The sequence below is a fragment of the Drosophila mojavensis genome, unplaced genomic scaffold (genome assembly GCF_018153725.1).
Source record: "Drosophila mojavensis isolate 15081-1352.22 unplaced genomic scaffold, ASM1815372v1 contig_136, whole genome shotgun sequence".
Classification (NCBI taxonomy): domain Eukaryota; kingdom Metazoa; phylum Arthropoda; class Insecta; order Diptera; family Drosophilidae; genus Drosophila; species Drosophila mojavensis.
Window position 1 is genome coordinate 14,930,119 of NW_025318667.1, and position 16,867 is coordinate 14,946,985.

Genomic DNA, 16,867 nt, shown 5'->3' on the forward strand with positions numbered 1-16,867 from the left:
GTGATATTGATTCGTCCTCTTTGTTGGGTCGTCTAAATTTTTTGGTTCCGTCCCGAGCAACTAGACACTATCGTCCGCTTCATTTACCTGTGTGCACTAGGGATTATTCTTTGCACAGTGCGTTTCATGTTCTTTGTGTTAATTTTAATAAATATTATCACGTTTTTTCCTTAGAGCTCTCTCCTCCTAAAATAAAAAGTGTACTATCAGCTTATCTTAGGGAAATCACTCACAATGCCCAGGCATAAGCATTGGCATACGCTTTTGCTGCTAATGTTGTGTTAGTGATTTCTCAATTCTATTCTTATACTCTATTTTTGGCTCTTCCATTACTCTTTTCTTTTTATTATTTCTTATTCTTTTTATTAACTTTTCTTGCAACTTCTCTTATTACCGGCCTTTTTTCTTTTTCTATACTTTACCTCTTCTTATTTTATTCTTTTTTTCTTTTTTTATTATTGTTTTTTTTTAACTCCTTTTATTTATTTATTTATTTTATTTTATTTTTTTTTTATTATTATTATTATTTTTTTATTTTTTATTATTATTTTAAGAATTATTTTAAGTATGCTAAATATTGTTTAATAACCTACATTTTAATATTTTATTTTTTTAAGTTTTCTTACTAACACTTTCTTTTCATAGCTTCAATAGTATCACTGACCATATTTGGCTGTGAGACGTGGGCATAGCCGGCCGGACTGGCAAATAAAATACCCCCATCGGGTTGGTGTTACTATTGAAATTATATCGTGTACTTTGTATAGGCTTTTTTAAATTAAAATTGACTCTCATTTTTGTCAATAGCTTTAAGAAAATAAATAAATAAATAAATATACATGATCTTTATATACATATGTATTTACACGTAGTGGCACATAGGTGACATAGATTAACCATAGATGCGTTTATTGGGGGCGTGGCAAATCGTTGAAAACTCATACCTTCTCAGTTTTAAGGCTAAATTCTCCTATTTTAATCAATTATAGCTAATGTACTTACTCGCTCGCCGAGCGTGGCCAATTCGAACGAAAGGACTTAGATCGTAAGCAGAATGACAAAAAGCTGGCTGCTGCACTGCTTGCCCTGCCGCAAGGCTACCTCAAACTCTAGATGGCGCCAGCCCATCAAGGAAACAGACGTTATTTTTTTTTTTTTTTTAATTTATTTGTATTGCTTAGAGATATGAAAAAAAAGTGTTGCTTAGAAATTATTCTTGTACTATACAATATGATAATTAGTTGTCTATATTAATTAACTGGTGAGATTTTGCGCTAAAAGCCCTAGAACTTAAAGTACTTAAAATACTTGAGACGAAAAAAAAATAATAGTAATGCACTTAAATATAGAAAAACCGCAGACTGTACGAATTAGAAGCAGTGAGTGTGGCTTCAAAGTGGCATAGAAGAAACAGTATGAAAGTATTCACAGATAAGCTGCCCCTCCTTGAGATTAAAAAAAAAAAAAAACATGCTGAAATCGAATTGTGGAAACCAAACGGAACTGAGACTCGAACGCGTTCAACGCAACAAGCAGCTGGCAATCTGGCAATCGATTCGGGTTATCGATAACAGCGATCTGGCTATTGCTGCCTAAACCGTTACTTTGGCGGTAAAGGCGGCCAGCTGAGCCTTCAGCGCATCGATCTGGCACAACAGCTCGATATTCTGACGCTCCAGATAGGCAGCCCGAATGGCGATCTCGTCCTCCTTGATGCGACGACGATCACGGGACTTCTTGGCCGCTGCATTGTTCTTGCGCCGACGCTCATAGTAGGCCGCGTCCTTCACCTGGCTGCCGCTGCCGCTGAGTGTGCCGGCTGCAGCGGCTGCTGCTGCTGCTGCTCCAGCTCCAGCTCCAGCGCCTGTTGCTGGGGCCGATAGCTTCTCGAAGTTGCCGGCATGGGAATCGCAGTCGCTGGACTCCTCGGCGGCGGCACGATCCTCGCTTTCGCTGTTGTTGTTGGAGCTGCTGCCCTCATTGACGCTGCCGCTGCGCGAGTTGGTGCGTCGCATTTTCGGATTGGTCACCGTGCGAGAGCCGCCATTGGAGCTGCGAATTTGCTCCAGGACGCGCTTACGGTATTCGGTATAGCGCTCCACACGTGGATTATCCAGCAACACATCCGTGGCAGCGAAATTGGCCGCGATCACGAGCGGATCACGGGGAAAGGCCTTGAACGGGCGCGTATTCTTGCTGCCATCCACGCCACCGGCGATGGACAGTGGTGCTGTGGTGCTGCTGGTGGGTGTCGTGTGGGTGGCAGTGCTGCTGCTGCTGCCATGCAGCTGGCTATCGCTGGTTGAAGCAGGCGGCGACTGAGGCGCCTCCAGGACATCGATTTGCATGGTGCTGGCATTGCTGGCCGGGCGTGGCGAGTGCTCCACTGCGCTAGCCGAGACGGCAGCAGCAGCGGCCGCTGCAGCCGAGGCGGCGGCAAAGGTTTGCAATAGGCTGGCGGTGGCATTGCTGCCGGACTTGGCCACAGCTTCGACGGCATTCGGCTCCTGCTTGATGCTGCCGCCGTAGTAAAGGGCCGGATAGAGTGAAGCCAACTGCTGCTGCTGCTGTTGCTGTTGCTGCTGCTGCTGCTGCTGCTGGGCGACGGCTGCCTGTGCGGAGTAGAGCAGATTGCTGGGAATGGCTGTGGGCGAGGCGGCAGGTGAGCCGCTGCCATAGCTGTAGTTGGTCTGATACGGAGATGGGGTCTTGCGCGGCGTCTCCACGCTGTCGCAGCGACGCGATAAATCCAGCACCTCAGCGGCAGCAGCAATAGATTGCTGCTGTTGCTGTTGCTGCTGCTGTTGCTGTTGCTGGCTGAGCGCTGCGGCGGCGGCTGCACTGCCCAGCAACTGTTGCTGATAGGCGTAGGCGGCATACAGATCCATTTTGGGCAAAGTCAGATGCGATGCTTGTTGCTGCTGTTGCTGTTGCTGTTGCTGGTGATGCTGCTGCTGCTGTTGATGGTGGTGTAGGTGGTGTGATTGCTGCAATTGGCTGTGGGGCAGCTGATATTGCTGCAGATGATGGGAATGATGATGATGATGCAGCAACGGCTTGCGATCTGCACAGCAAAAGGGGGAGAGAAAGAGAGAGTGTTAAAATGCGGGCTTGGCATTGATAAGAGGGGGCGTGGCTACACTTACCAGTCTTTAGATCAAAGAACTGCCCAGCTAAGAGTTTCTCGTGCATCAACATGTTTGCTGCTATTCCAAAGTCTTGCTCAAAAATGTTGCTGTTCTTGTGTGTGTGTGTGTGTGGTGTCGAGTCTAGCTGCTGTGCGTGTTTATGCGTTTGTGTGTGTGGGTGTGTCGTCTGTCTACACGCTGACGTTGTCGAACGTTAACTGATTTCAAAACGACATTCCGGCCGCCTTTTATACGCCGACGCAGCGGCCGCTCGATTCATTCATTTACCGTTGCACTCGCACTAAAATGGCGGCCGCAACAAGGAGCCGCAGGTAGTCGCAGCGCACTGGGCCAGAGAGCAAAGGCAAAGGGGTGAGTCGCACACTCACTCACTCCCTCACTCTGTCGCTCGCTCACACACTCGCTCAAGCACTCGCTCACACTTGTATGCGGTCAGGCTCGCTCGCTCGCTCTCTCCCTCTCTCCCACTCTCGCACAGCCTCAAAGGGTTTTACGAGGGTTGTTGAGGTTTGCCAGCGCTTGACCCTTTATTCTGTACGATTTCCACTATTTTCGTCATATTTTTCCGCCTCGGCTGCTGATTTTTTTCTTCTCCCGTCGTTTTGCATTAGTTTTATGCAGTTTTCGCGAAAAGTGTTTGTTTATTTTTTTTTTGTTATATTTTTTTGTGCCTTGCTTCTTTTTTTGTTGGGTTCCATTTGGCGTATTACAATTTCTTGCGAGTTACTTTTCTATTCCTAATTCATTTCGGGAAAATGTCTCTTTTTTTTGGGTTTTTTTTAGCAGCGTGAATATATGAAATATATGATGTATGATATATAAACTATATATATAAGATATATGGTATATATAGAAGTATTTATTTATGATTTCAATATGAATAAATCAATATATTTATTAGGTTTCTTCGTTTCATTATTCTACAATTTACTCAGGAAAAAAAGGAAATTATTATGTATAAAATTATATAGTTTTATTATCTGGTCCGGCAAACGTTGTTTTGCCATATCCATTATTTCTAGGGAATATTTTGTACCTAAATACAAAATAACTAATTTACTATAAGTTTGTGGGGATGCAGTTATAGTCAAAAGCGTTGTAAACAACCGAAGTATGCTTTATTTATTACTAATAATAATAACATTTAAAAGAAAATACAGATTAATGCAAGAACAGCGAGGAATCTGGATACCAGTACCAATAAGGAAGCCGTGCAATGGTTCCGGCGATGTTTTAATTTCTGAGAGTTTTACTTTTCCTGATGAGCAACACATCCCGATCGGCTCATTTTTGAATTTAAGGACATGGCGGTGCGGGCATTCCTTGGCCCATGTACAAATGATCACTTTGGAATGAGCGTAATACTCAACATGAGGCTCGAAATACTTATGGACGTTGTGAGCCAATTCCTCTACGTCTATTGACTTCGAATCTGGGCGCTTCTCTTCGCTTATCTCGTGCCTCTTGCAATTAAGATGCACGTATTGCTTTGTTGCGTTTCTGCATCTGATTTTTGTGGGCGCCTCTATCTTGCATGCCTCTAGATTTAAGTGTTCTGTTGATCAAACATAAATAAATCAAGTAGAAAAACTGTTTGGTGATAAACAGTGACGTAATATCGTATTCGATTGCCTATATTTATTAATCACGTTTACGTATTAATAAAATGTGCATGAATAACTTGAGAGCATGACCGAAAACTGTCACTGTTATCAAGCCTACTGGGTAAATTCTCCATGACAATGTAAAGATCCTTAATAGCAATCAATGCTTCATTGTACATTGCGTCACTGAATGATATCGTAAGGTCGTTGCGTCAAAAAAGAAAAAGAATTTAATGGTGGCCCATCCTTTAAGCTTAGGGCCATGAAAAATAAATGTTGGCCGATTCTCAGACCTACTCGACCTGCACACAACATTTCGTGAGAATCGGTCGAATCGTTCCGGGGGAGTTTGGCAACAAACACCGTGACACGAGAATTTTATATATAAGATACAAATAATAGCTATCTGAGTTCTATAAGTTATAGAAAACAATTTGAATAAAAATCAAAGATTAACTATTCGATTATAAATATTTGAGCTCAATTGAGGCTAGGGCAGAGGCGATATTAGGAGCTGTTCTAGAAGCAATTACGGCTTAAGCCAATGCCACAGCGGGCATTTGAAGTTGAGAAACGAAAGAGTGAGCATTCACAGAGGCAGACAGAGAGCGAGAGAGGGAGAGGGAGAGAGGTAGTTAGACAGAGCGAGGCTACTAAGGCCAAGGGTTACGAATAGTTAAATCCGTTTGTTTTGCGCTTTTGTCTGCGAAATCCTTTTGCTGATCAGCCTAGACTAATGTGTGTGTGTGTGAGTGCATGTGTGGGTGTGTGTTTGCAAATTTTATGCACATCTTACACAAATGATTGTGCGTGACAAATTACGAAAATTAGGCTGGCGAGCCTTTCGCGCGTTAGCGCATCCTTTCTTAACCGGGCGAGCAGCAAAAAGCCTTCCTGGAAACATTGGGCGAGCTCGCGCTAAGGCCAAATCGTGCTGCTTTTGGCCAATCACTCGAATTTTGATTCATGCCGACAAACAAGTGTTGTCGCCATTCTCAGTCCCAGTTTATTTGTATCGATCTATCCATCTATTTGCCCACTTGTCCCGGCGCATCCTTTGCCCTGACCGTGGGATAGCTAGCCTTTTTTGTTTAACTTTACTTAACTGTTAGCCCCTGCTAACGGCTCTGCGACTCAACGTTTGTAAAAACATACAATGTCGCGACAGGCGGAAGTGCCCAACCTCAAGTGTGTCAATAGCTGGCCAAATATCAGAATCATATAACTCAAAAGGTTGCTCATGATGAAATGTCCAGTTAGTCGACTAAACCTTTAGCACTGTTGAATTATTACTTCTAGTTGGCTAAACAATATATGATTCAGCAAAATATGCAGAAGATAGATAGATAGAGACCAGCTGATGTTAGAAAAACTCAAGGGGTTTAAGGATATATTTTATATATCTTCTATAACTAGGCCTACTTAAGTTCATTTGTGGACTTTGCTATCGGACTGGAAGACATTGGATGAATTTATATTGAATGGAAGATTCTTTTTACTATGACTTTATCTATATGTTGCTTAATTACAATGGATTGCGAATCATTGATAGTAGATTATTTAAGATATTTATGATATTTCGGATGTGTAGAATAATAAAAAATATAATAGCACAGGAATTCAGCGTTCTGAATTCGATTTTATATTTTTATGTCGTATTTTATTTTTGCGCGAATTTTGGATATTCGATTTTAGAAGATTAAATCCAGAATTCCTGTACTATTATATATTTCTGAGCAACAACGTCACGTTTTTTGCTTTTTGTTCCTTTAGTAATAAATTGTATTTGTAGCTTATTTCGACTTCTTCCTTATTGCCTCACTTAGTTCATCTATCTTTGGGTATTAATCGAATCGAATATTTACTCGGGCACTCTACTTCATTCAAAGTCTTCGGCTTGTGGACTTCTCGCCTCTCCATGCAACACCGTTCCCAGGAAATTAATGTAAAGTATCATAAGCTCCACTACTTTGGACCACAAGGACACCTTCCCACAGAGATCTTGACGGTCAGCCCAATACAAGTATTCCGTCTCTACATGCAACACCGTCCCTAGGAAATAAATGCAGGACTCCTTCCCCTAGAGATTTCCACAGTCAGCCTAAAGCAAGGGTCCACTAGAAAAGGCTGATAGTCCTATATCATAGCTCACACATACACACACATATATCTATCAATCAAATGATGTTCATTATCGCAGCTCATTCACTTTTTAGTGCCCCATTGAATGGCAATTGAAACAAGAGACAATCGCGAAAAGATTTTGCACATTTCGCTGCCTAATTATCAGTAAAAAACCGCGAGCTTATGCTAATCCAGCGCTAATCCAACCGTAAAAATGGTGGATTAAACTAAAACGCAGAGCAACCATACACCCACCCACATACACAGACACACACATATACACATATGTGGAAAGGAAAAGAGCTCATTGATTTGGCCATTTACCTGCTGGCCATAAAAAGTCGCGTCCGTTGCCAAAGAGTTGCAAATTTCGCCGTAAAAACCAGATTCAGCGAAAAAAAATATAACCATGCCCGTAGCCGGCGGACCGTAAAAAATAGAAGAAGCGAAACAGCAGATGCCATAAAGCCAAAGATAGACATAATTGAGCTGGTTGCCGTTCCGCGGCAACAAAGATGCAATATTTGTGCAATCCTTTACCTTTCGTCCTGGCGTCCTTGAGCGTGTTTTTTATGCACGAAAAAGAAAGGAATGCCAGCAAAAACAATTGGCCAGGTAGGGCGCTCCGAACGGGTTGCTGCCATAGATAGCTCGCTAAGCATTTCCAGCACCAGAAGAGGCTGCATTTGGCAAACGTTTTTTTATTGCATAATGAAAACACTTCGGCGAAAAATAAAAAACCTACAGGTCAAAATTATGGATGAGCTCTATCTAAAACTGCATATAGGTAGTTTATACATATATATATATGTATATATATGTATATATAAAGAGGTGTAATTTGCTTTTTGGCTAGGACGCATCGTAAAACGTGTCAAACGCTGCCAAAAAAGGGTTCGCCCTGCGGCCTCTCATTGTGAATGCGATTTGTATTATAATTTCAGCCAAAAAAAAAAAAAAAAAAAAAAAAAAAAAAAAAAAAAAACACAAAATAAAAACGTCGAGCACAAAGAAAATCAGCGACTAATTGACTAAAAGGGTTTTTGGTTATTGTTGGCCGTTGGCTGAGTTCCGTTATTGGCGGCATTTCGCGGCTCGACTTCGCGGAATCGGGTTTAACTCCTTGGCTTTTGTCAGGCCATAGGAGACGGGCTTAGTATGTTTGTCAACTGTTTATGATATGCCAAGTCGACTCTATGAATAATTTAGACGGCCTCTACCTGCCCGCATGCCATCATTTAAAGCATATCAAATCTAGTCGAGGAATATCCACAATAATAATAATAATAATAATAATAATAATAATAATAATAGCAGGAAATGGCATTATCGGAATGTTACGAAACAAAGGATTGCACACGGACTCGGGCAGCGGCGAGGACGTGGCTTAAAAATGATTTAAAAATTGTTGTGTTTAGCTGCATTTTGGTACCATAAGCCCATCAAGCAATTCAGGTGAAGTGCACAGCTAGCTAAAGGCTAATGAAGAAGTAGTTGCAGTCCTAGAGAGAGAGAGGGAGAGCGGGAGAGAGCTGGATGAGGAAGCAATGCTATTAGCAATCTGTCTAGTGTCTAGGAAGTGACCAAGGATTACACGTGTGCCGCTTCAAATGCCACAAAAGCGCACTGAAGTGTGTTACGCTCTCACTCTCTCTCTCTCTCTCTCTCTCTCGCTCTCTTCCACACACCTTACCTCTCTTATGTGCAGCCGTTCACTTGTTTGTTTTCATATGCAAAATGCACAAACAGCCAGACACTTGCACAGATAATGGCCAAGAGCCGCTGCACAGATGGAGCGAGAGAGATACAAACAAGCAAAGGACCAAAGGATACTCGACTGAGCCCGGGCTCAGGTCGAGACACTTCCGTCACGGAAGTATCGCAAAATGGCAAATGCCCAAAATGAATGGCAAAGACTAAACACAACAAAAAATCCAAATAAAAGACACAAGTTAAGTACGGTACTGCGTTAGCTTCCGTATCCGTGGTCAAATCCTTTAGGTAATTGTTATCCTATACTCGAGACATTTGCTGCGGTCCCTGCCAAAACTATTATCGTCTGCTCTGCATAATCCCATTCGCATTCGCATTCGCATTTCCATTTCCATTTCCATTTCCCAATCCATTGCTCCAAATGCTGCTCAATTATGGCATCTTTTTTTAATTGAGAACAGACGGACTCGAGTCTCGACTCTCGACTCGCAGCTCATTCATGGAGAGCCATTGAAGCGCACCGATCCCTAATTTCTATATAGATAAGTCGCGCCTAATGGCCTCGCTCAAGTATTGCATTACATTGCCAATTAGTGAGGTTTTGATTACTCCTTCAAGGATGTCATTTGCTGGCAGCCACAGACGCTCGACACTTCCACAAAGGACACAGCTTGCAATGCTAATTGTCAGCCCAAGGTTTCGGTAATCCTGCTCTCGGCCCAAACATTGTCTACAACCATCAATTGCATTTGACTAAAGTATATTTTGCTATAAAATTTATCTACTTTATTAGAATATTATTTTCCTTTTCTTATATTATATAGATATACATAGATCATATACCATATACTGGTTCCATATAATCTTATACAAAATATATATTCAAAAACTTCTTTTGACCATAATATAGACAAATATGATAATGGGTTGCATTATCTATAGATTGAATACCATTTAATATATCTATACATATAGATCTTATATTATCGAATACGTGCTATAGCTACCTATAAACAGTTTGTCTTCTATGTATATAGAAATGTTACAATGATATCAGATTAAACGGCCATCAATCGATATAGAATTTTGATGGATGACGCCTCTGTGGCCACCCGGATGTCTTGGAAGTGAAGTCAAATTGTTGTACAAGAGCCTGAATAGCCGGTCGGAGAGTGTTATTTAAATGGGCACAGCTAACTAGCTACTTCCTTACGCCAGGCGCATTGTAACTGTTGTTTGGCAACGGCAACGGCAACGCCCCAGGACCCGAGTCCAAGGACTAGCCGAGTCACAACGTGGGAGTAGCAGTTTGTGTCTGTCCACGCCCATTCGCACAAAAATTGTTGGAATTGAAATGGCCGGCACAATGGCCCGGACAAGAAGAAATGCAACATTTCATGGTGCATCAGAGACTGACAATGTCGTCGAACGGGTTCGAAGCGGCCTAGACGACACACAGAGTGTCCTTACACGGGGAAAGTGAGTAGACACAGAGTAGCAATAGTATAAAATATTATATAAGTCTACAGTAAAATATGAGCAAATATTATATAAATATAGATATATGAATTATAGAAAATTAATATGTATATAGATACGATAATATTCTATGACTTCATATTAAGACTAAAGACTTCTTAAGGCTTCATATACCCAATATAAAACTTCCAGAAATTTCTTTAAGCTCTGCATTTTAATAGATTTTTCAATGTAAATGGGAATTATATCTAATTTAACTGTTTATGGAACATAAGCTATATCATTCTTATATATATAAATATATCATTCTGAAGATTATCATATACATATATGTATATTACATGTTACATTGAGCAAGTACAGTCATATATCTGAGCCAATCACCAATCTCATCTATCTATTCTCACACATAATAAATAGCTCATACTCCCAAGTCTTGCCTGACAGTCGAACAGACACGCACTGTAGGGTATTTCTCTTTGGTTGCTTTCGTATGAGCAGGAGTAGCGTTAATTTTGCATGCATCATTCGTTTTGATGAACTGTCAACGTTTAGGGGCATTGTCTGTCGCCAAATGTGTGAGAACCGTGCCATCAAGAGAGAGAGAGAGACCCAGAGCGAGAGAGAGAGAGAGAGAGAGTGTATGTGGGATCGAGCGAGTACAGTTATGAGGAGATGGTACAGCTATGTCCAATAACAATTGCAACTGTAACTTCAAATCAAATGTGAAATATTTCTAATAACTCAGCACAGGACGGCAATGTGTGAGAGAGAGAGAGAGAGAGTGAGTGAGAGCGAGAGAGAGTGGCAGATAGACAGACAGGCATGTCAGTGTCAGATCTGTGCCCCGCACACTCAGGCCCCGATTAAGACCCTTTATGGCATACCCTTTGCGAGGTTCTCATTGTTCCGAGTTCACTTAATTTTATGCATTTTGCCGTTGATTAGCTGCCAGCAGCCATTGTGAGGGAGCCAAAACCGTTAGCTATAGAGCGAGAGAGAGAGAGACTGGGAGAGTGAGAGTGAGAGAAGCGAGTGATCGCACTGATTGAAAGACTGCGTGAGTTAATCAAAGCGGGCCCACATAAGCCGCAGTTATGAAGTAGTTCGATGAAACGGAGTCTGGAATGCTCTCGGTCCATCTATCAAGCGGTTCCGCAAAACCTTTAACACCTTTTTCTTTATTCTTTTTTTTTTTTGTTTGTTTTTGGACGCATTGTTGTCAACGCAAAGCCGCCTACAAAACCCCGTTAGATAAAGGAGTAGGAGGACAGAGCAGTCTATATAGATATGCATATGCATATATCACAATGTGGAGAGCGCATAGTGAGTGCCTTTTTGTTGGCCCAGACAATTGCTGTCAAAATGAAAGACAGAGAAAGACAGAGAATAAGAGATATATATATATATATATATATATATATATATATATATATATATATATATATATATATATATAGAGAGAGAGAGAGAGAGAGAGAGAGAAGGCGAACTGCATTTCATATCCTTTTCTCGCTTTGGTAATTGTGTCAATTGTCAATTCGCACGATCTTCATCTCGAACGGGATCTATTCTGGAAAACGGAAGAGCACGATAGAATCAAGTGAGGTTAAGCGTTAAGTCCGGGTTTTACCGTTCCGCATAACTCTTTTTGGCCATTTGGCTGACTCTTGGCCAGCGAGCGTAATATGAGCATTTAACCCTCTAAAGCCGGCTTGGCCCTAACTTCTTTGCCCTCCTTTGTCCCACGAGCTCCGAGTTCCGAGTTCCTTGCTTCCCAGTTCAGTTCCGTTCAGTTTTTTCTTCTTCTACTTCTATCGTTTTCACATGAAACTAAAAACGGTACTCAGCGTGCAACTGAAATCCATCAGATTATATGCTCCTTAAGCGATTTAAGCCTTTTGTCACTCGAGTTTTGTAGGTGGCAAAATGTGCGTCAGTATCAACAACTGTTGTGCATTGTTCGTTCCCAAAAATTCTTGGCAAAAATTATGAAAAAAATATCATTTGATCATATTTTACAGTCACTCTTCAAGTACTTTGCACTCACTCACTCTCTCTCTCTCTCTCTCTCTCTCTCTCTCTCGCTCGCTCACTTCGTGGAAGTCCAATACAAATATTTGGCCAAAGTTTTAGGCACACACACTCACACACTCAGCTCTAGGTGCGACTTTCGACTGTGCCAAGTTAATCTCGCATAATATTACGTGAAGATGCCGGCGTAATCTGCGCACAAGTGCAGCGATCCCTGTTGAGCCACAGCCGCGGCCAGATCCAAATCCAATGCCAGGCTTTGTCTAAGTCCCCGACTTAGGCGTCTTTTTCAAAGTCCACAAGCGACTTAGACTTTCAAAATGGTTGCCTGACTTTTGTGTCACAAAGCCAACGCCAACTGAAATGCAGTCTTGGCCAAATATTTGCCTCAATTGTGCAACAGAATTTCTTAATATGATCAAAGTACATCGAATGGATGAAATTAGACAAGAAATGAACAAGTCATATTCAAAAGAAAGCTTCATGTTTTACTAAGCTGCAAATAAACATAGAGCAAAGGAGAAACTGGTAAAGTTAGACAGGAACTAGATGTACGTAGATTGGGAGGGGGAAAAGAATGAGGAAGGAATTGGAGAAATAAAAGGGGATAGGAAAAGAAAGAAGTTATGGGATGGAGAGGCAAAGCAATAGAATCTAAATAGAAGAGATAACATACATAGAAAGGGATACAGAGAGAAAGAAAGATCGCGATATATTGGGAAATAGATAGAGAAAGAGAGAGAAAGAGAGAGAGAGAGAAGAAAATGGAGATGAAATCAGAAAGAGTGCGATAGGGGGAAAATGAGATCATAGAGAGAGTGAAAAGCGAGGTTAGTAAAATAGAGAGAGTGTGTCAGGGAGAGAGAGAGAGAAAGGGAGGGAAAGCGAAGAATAAAAGAGGACGAAATATGAGCGAGGCAAGGAATTAAAAGTATCAAGAGAAGAGAGAATATAAATTTACATACGTATATAGATAGATAGAGAATATAAATAAACTAAGAAAAAGACATTCTTAGAGAGGGAGAGAGAGAAAGAATGACAATAAGCAGATGGGAGAAAAAAGTGATAAATAAAGAGAAAGAAAGAACAAGAGGTTATAGAAGAATGCTTTTCAAAGAAACAGACAGAAGATGTAGAACCGGATGTAGAAGGAGGCAGAGAACATGCTTGATAAAAAGGATAAATATAATATTAATAAATAAAATATTGAAATCATAAAATGTGTGCTGGAAATTGATTGCATGAGAATTGCTGAGAGAGGCATTACAATAAGCAGAAAGTAAATTTTAGATATAATTTTGAAAAACCAAGTTGCGACGTTTACTACTTTAAGAGTAGAGGCTGGGCAATCAAATTTACTTTAGTTTCCAGAATGGTGGAATTCATCTACTAATACAATTGTGTATGCATCTGTAGATGTGTATGTGTACATATGTATTTCCTGATTTCAGATCGCCCTTCGATTGATCTGCGCCATGTTGCAATGAGTTGAGCAATGGCGTTCGTGAATGTTGCGCCATTTTACGTTGCATTCGATTCAAGTTGATCGTAAATGGAATATCGTACGCAATTCAATGAAATTGTTAGCTCAGCCAATCAGCGTGGCGGCAGCCAGCCAGCTAGAAGCAGAAGAAGCAGCAGCAGCAGCAGCAGCACAAGCAGCAGCAGAACAACCACCATTGACAGCAACAGCAGCAGCTAGAGGCAGCACTTTAACTTCATTTTGTGCAAAAATCGAAACGAGTTTCAGTCGCAGCCGCTGAAACTTCATTAAAGATGAGAAACGGATGGACGGACAGGCGAACAGACGGACGAACAGCCGGATGGACGTTTGGCTTAGGGAAAATGCGACAGCTGTGCCAGCTGACCCTCAGTGTGGGCGTCTCGCCTGTCCCCGTCTCTCTAACTGTCTCTCTGTCTGTCTGTCGGTCTGTCTCTCTGTCTGTCTCTCTGTCTCATCTGCTATCCACTCACTCGCTCTTCCGCCCACCCTATGCGAATGGGGCTTGCATTTAATAAATAAATAGACAGCGACAACGCATGGCATTTTCATTATTCGAGAGAGACTCCCACCCCGACCTCGACTCCGACTCCGACTCCTACTCCGACTCTGACCCCGACCCAGATCCAGATTCAGATCCACGTTCATGGCACATTGAAAGGGTTGCGCCTGCTTTGGCTGTTGCTTAATGATAACAAACCGGATGGTCGTGTCATGGTTGGGAAGGGGCTCTGCCGCTGCTGCTGCTGCCTCTGCCGCTGCTGCTGCTATGTAGAGGCTCTGCGCGCAATGCTGACCGCTGTTTTGGTCACTTTTGGCAATTTCCCAACAATTGTTGTCAATTCCCAGCCGCAACCCCTTTATGCATTAAGCCCGCAGCATGCTGCCCATGTGGCGGTGGCTGTGGCGGTGGCTGTGGGTGTGGGTGGTCAGGGCCCGTTACCACTCCAGTGGGCCATCTGCGGAATGGTGAGTAAGATTTTGCGGTTGACCTTTTGTTGTGGCCGGATGGACACAATGCGTACGCATTCATCAATTTGACGCGTTGACACATTTATAGCGCAGACATCTCGTTGAATTAGTTTGCCCAAAATTAGGTTGCCCCCAAGCACTCAGCCAACTAGCCAACTAGCCAACAGGCAACTGGCAACTGGCCCAATCCCCAAGCCCACAATTACGAACCAGAACCAGAGCAGCCGCAGCTGATTTCATGCGCAGACATGTCTGCAGCTGGAGCTAAATAGGAGCCTATTGGGCAGAGGATGAAGCGGGCACAAAACTGGGGCAGCAATAGAATATTTAATATTTATTTATGGCGGAGATATTTTTAGAAACAGAAAGGGGTTTTTTTTTATCCCTATGTATACATATATACGAATTTGTATATATCCTAGTTTGTATATATGTAATGGGCAATAGGAGGTGTGGCAGAGCTTTTAAATCCTATACGCTCTTGAACAACATTAAGAGACGACTCGTTTTTATACCCTGAACCCATTAAAAATGGGAAATCAGGGTATAATGGTTTTGTTTTAGTCACGTCCTTATGTTCATCAACTCCCTCATATAAGCGTAATTGCGAATTGCAACTAGAGACTTGCAATCTTGAATAGCTCCTCCTGCCAACAGCATAAACTCATAAATCTCTTTTCCGATAAAACTTTACTTATCCTGTTTATCGATAATAATCGATCATTTTATTAAATTTTTTTTGCTACAACTACAAAAGCTACAAAAGATGAACATTTAATTCTGTGAATGATGTTCATCCAAAGAATCCGAAATGAGGATAAGATCACCTTATATAAACTGGACAAATAAAATGCCCAACTCCCCAGAAAGAAACCGAGAATATGTATGTATACCGTATGGGGGTTTGTGAAGCCCCGTTTTACATGTTCTCAGTTTCATTTGCAATGGTTTCGGGGATAACTCTTTATTGATACTATTCCTAAAAAAAAGTAATGGAGGCCATATTTCCTAGTTCAAGTCCAACATTCATACATCTAACATGTTTTCCCTTCAATATTGTTTTGATCTGTGGGCTGCAAATGATTAATAGATTTCAACAGAAAACGTTTTGCTAAAGTTATTCTATAATTTTCAGATTTTTTCTAAGCCATTCATATAAGAAACATCTCGAAATGAATTATTTTGAGCAAGCCAACGCCTGAGAAAATTTCATGATTTTCTCAAAAATAGTCGCCTAAGAAATGATAGCCTTCTCAATGAATGAAAAAGAGGTACTACGATGCTCAAGCCCTTTGGCAATGGAAATCGCACTTGTGTGTACAGTGAAACCTGTGTAGATGCGGCCACAAACAATTGCAGTTGTTGCCATTGATAGACGAGGCAGATAGGGCACAAATAGAAATTCGAAATGTCTTGAGAAATATTTGTCAATAAGCTAGAAATTCGAGCACGGTTCGTATTCTTTTTTGTTGTATCTGGCAAATATTATAAGATAATCGATGGCGGGTCAAACCAAAATATTGTGGCCAAGCAAGTGGAATTGATGCGGTTGGACGGACATTGAGTTCCTTATGGCCGGACCTGGGCCCGCACTTCCTGCCCGTTTGGGCCCTTTTATTTATTTTTTGGTTCATTCACTTATCTGGCTGTCATTATCGGGAGAGCAAAGGCATTCAGTTGTTTGCCAAATAGAGCACTGAGGCGTATCAGCTGCTCGACAAACCGAGGCAGACAACAAAAGTCGCTAAAGAAAGAGTTTCGATTTGGTCCATTCAAGATGTTAGAGGCTCTGCAAATGGAGGAACCAAAGCAGCAACGACAATTAGCATCGGGGTTTTCCAGCAAATTATCTGACAAAAGCGCAACTGTACAGGACTGACTACTCGACTAATGATCATTGCCCGTTGATTAATGAACTTTCTTTACTCAAATTCAAATGCAAATGCAAATGCAAATGCCTGGGCTGCGTTTCATGTTGCGAGGCGCTCAACGTTCGATAATTAGTGCAAATGGTTATAGGAATTCAGTTTGAGCCAGGGACCACTCGCTGTGGAATTGTTTGACAAGCACGAGCCAGAGGCATCTCTCTCTCTCTCTCCCTATCCCTCTGTCGCTCTCTGCGTCACTAATTGTTCGGGGGAAATGCAAACTTCAGCCCATAAATGCTGCCAATGTGGCGACTGCAATGATTTTCGTCATATATGCGTCGGCTCATATGACATAGAGAGAGAGGGAGAGAGAGAGAGAGAGAGAGAGAGTGAAAGATGGAGAGAGTGCTACTTGAGGTCCTC

At 41.8% G+C, this 16,867-nt stretch overlaps 1 protein-coding gene across 1 annotated transcript; it reads right to left on the reverse strand.

The window, feature by feature from the left end:
- Positions 1 to 1,147: 1,147 nt before the first annotated feature.
- Positions 1,148 to 3,359, reverse strand: LOC6583874 (protein giant). The gene is made up of 2 exons (XM_032732270.2): positions 3,147 to 3,359; positions 1,148 to 3,064 (listed from the first exon to the last, which is right to left on the reverse strand). Exons 1-2 carry the CDS (start codon positions 3,196 to 3,198, stop codon positions 1,593 to 1,595), a joined length of 1,524 nt encoding a protein of 507 aa, XP_032588161.1. The 5' UTR covers positions 3,199 to 3,359; the 3' UTR covers positions 1,148 to 1,592.
- Between the last annotated feature and the right edge of the window lie 13,508 nt (positions 3,360 to 16,867).

Bases quoted from the DNA above. Each gene is read 5' to 3' on its own strand.
- LOC6583874 (XM_032732270.2), bottom strand. From the start codon at position 3,198: ATGTTGATGCACGAGAAACTCTTAGCTGGGCAGTTCTTTGATCTAAAG. The intron at 3,065-3,146 runs GTAAGTGTAGCC...TTTGCTGTGCAG, and splicing joins GTTCTTTGATCTAAAGACTG to ATCGCAAGCCGTTGCTGCAT.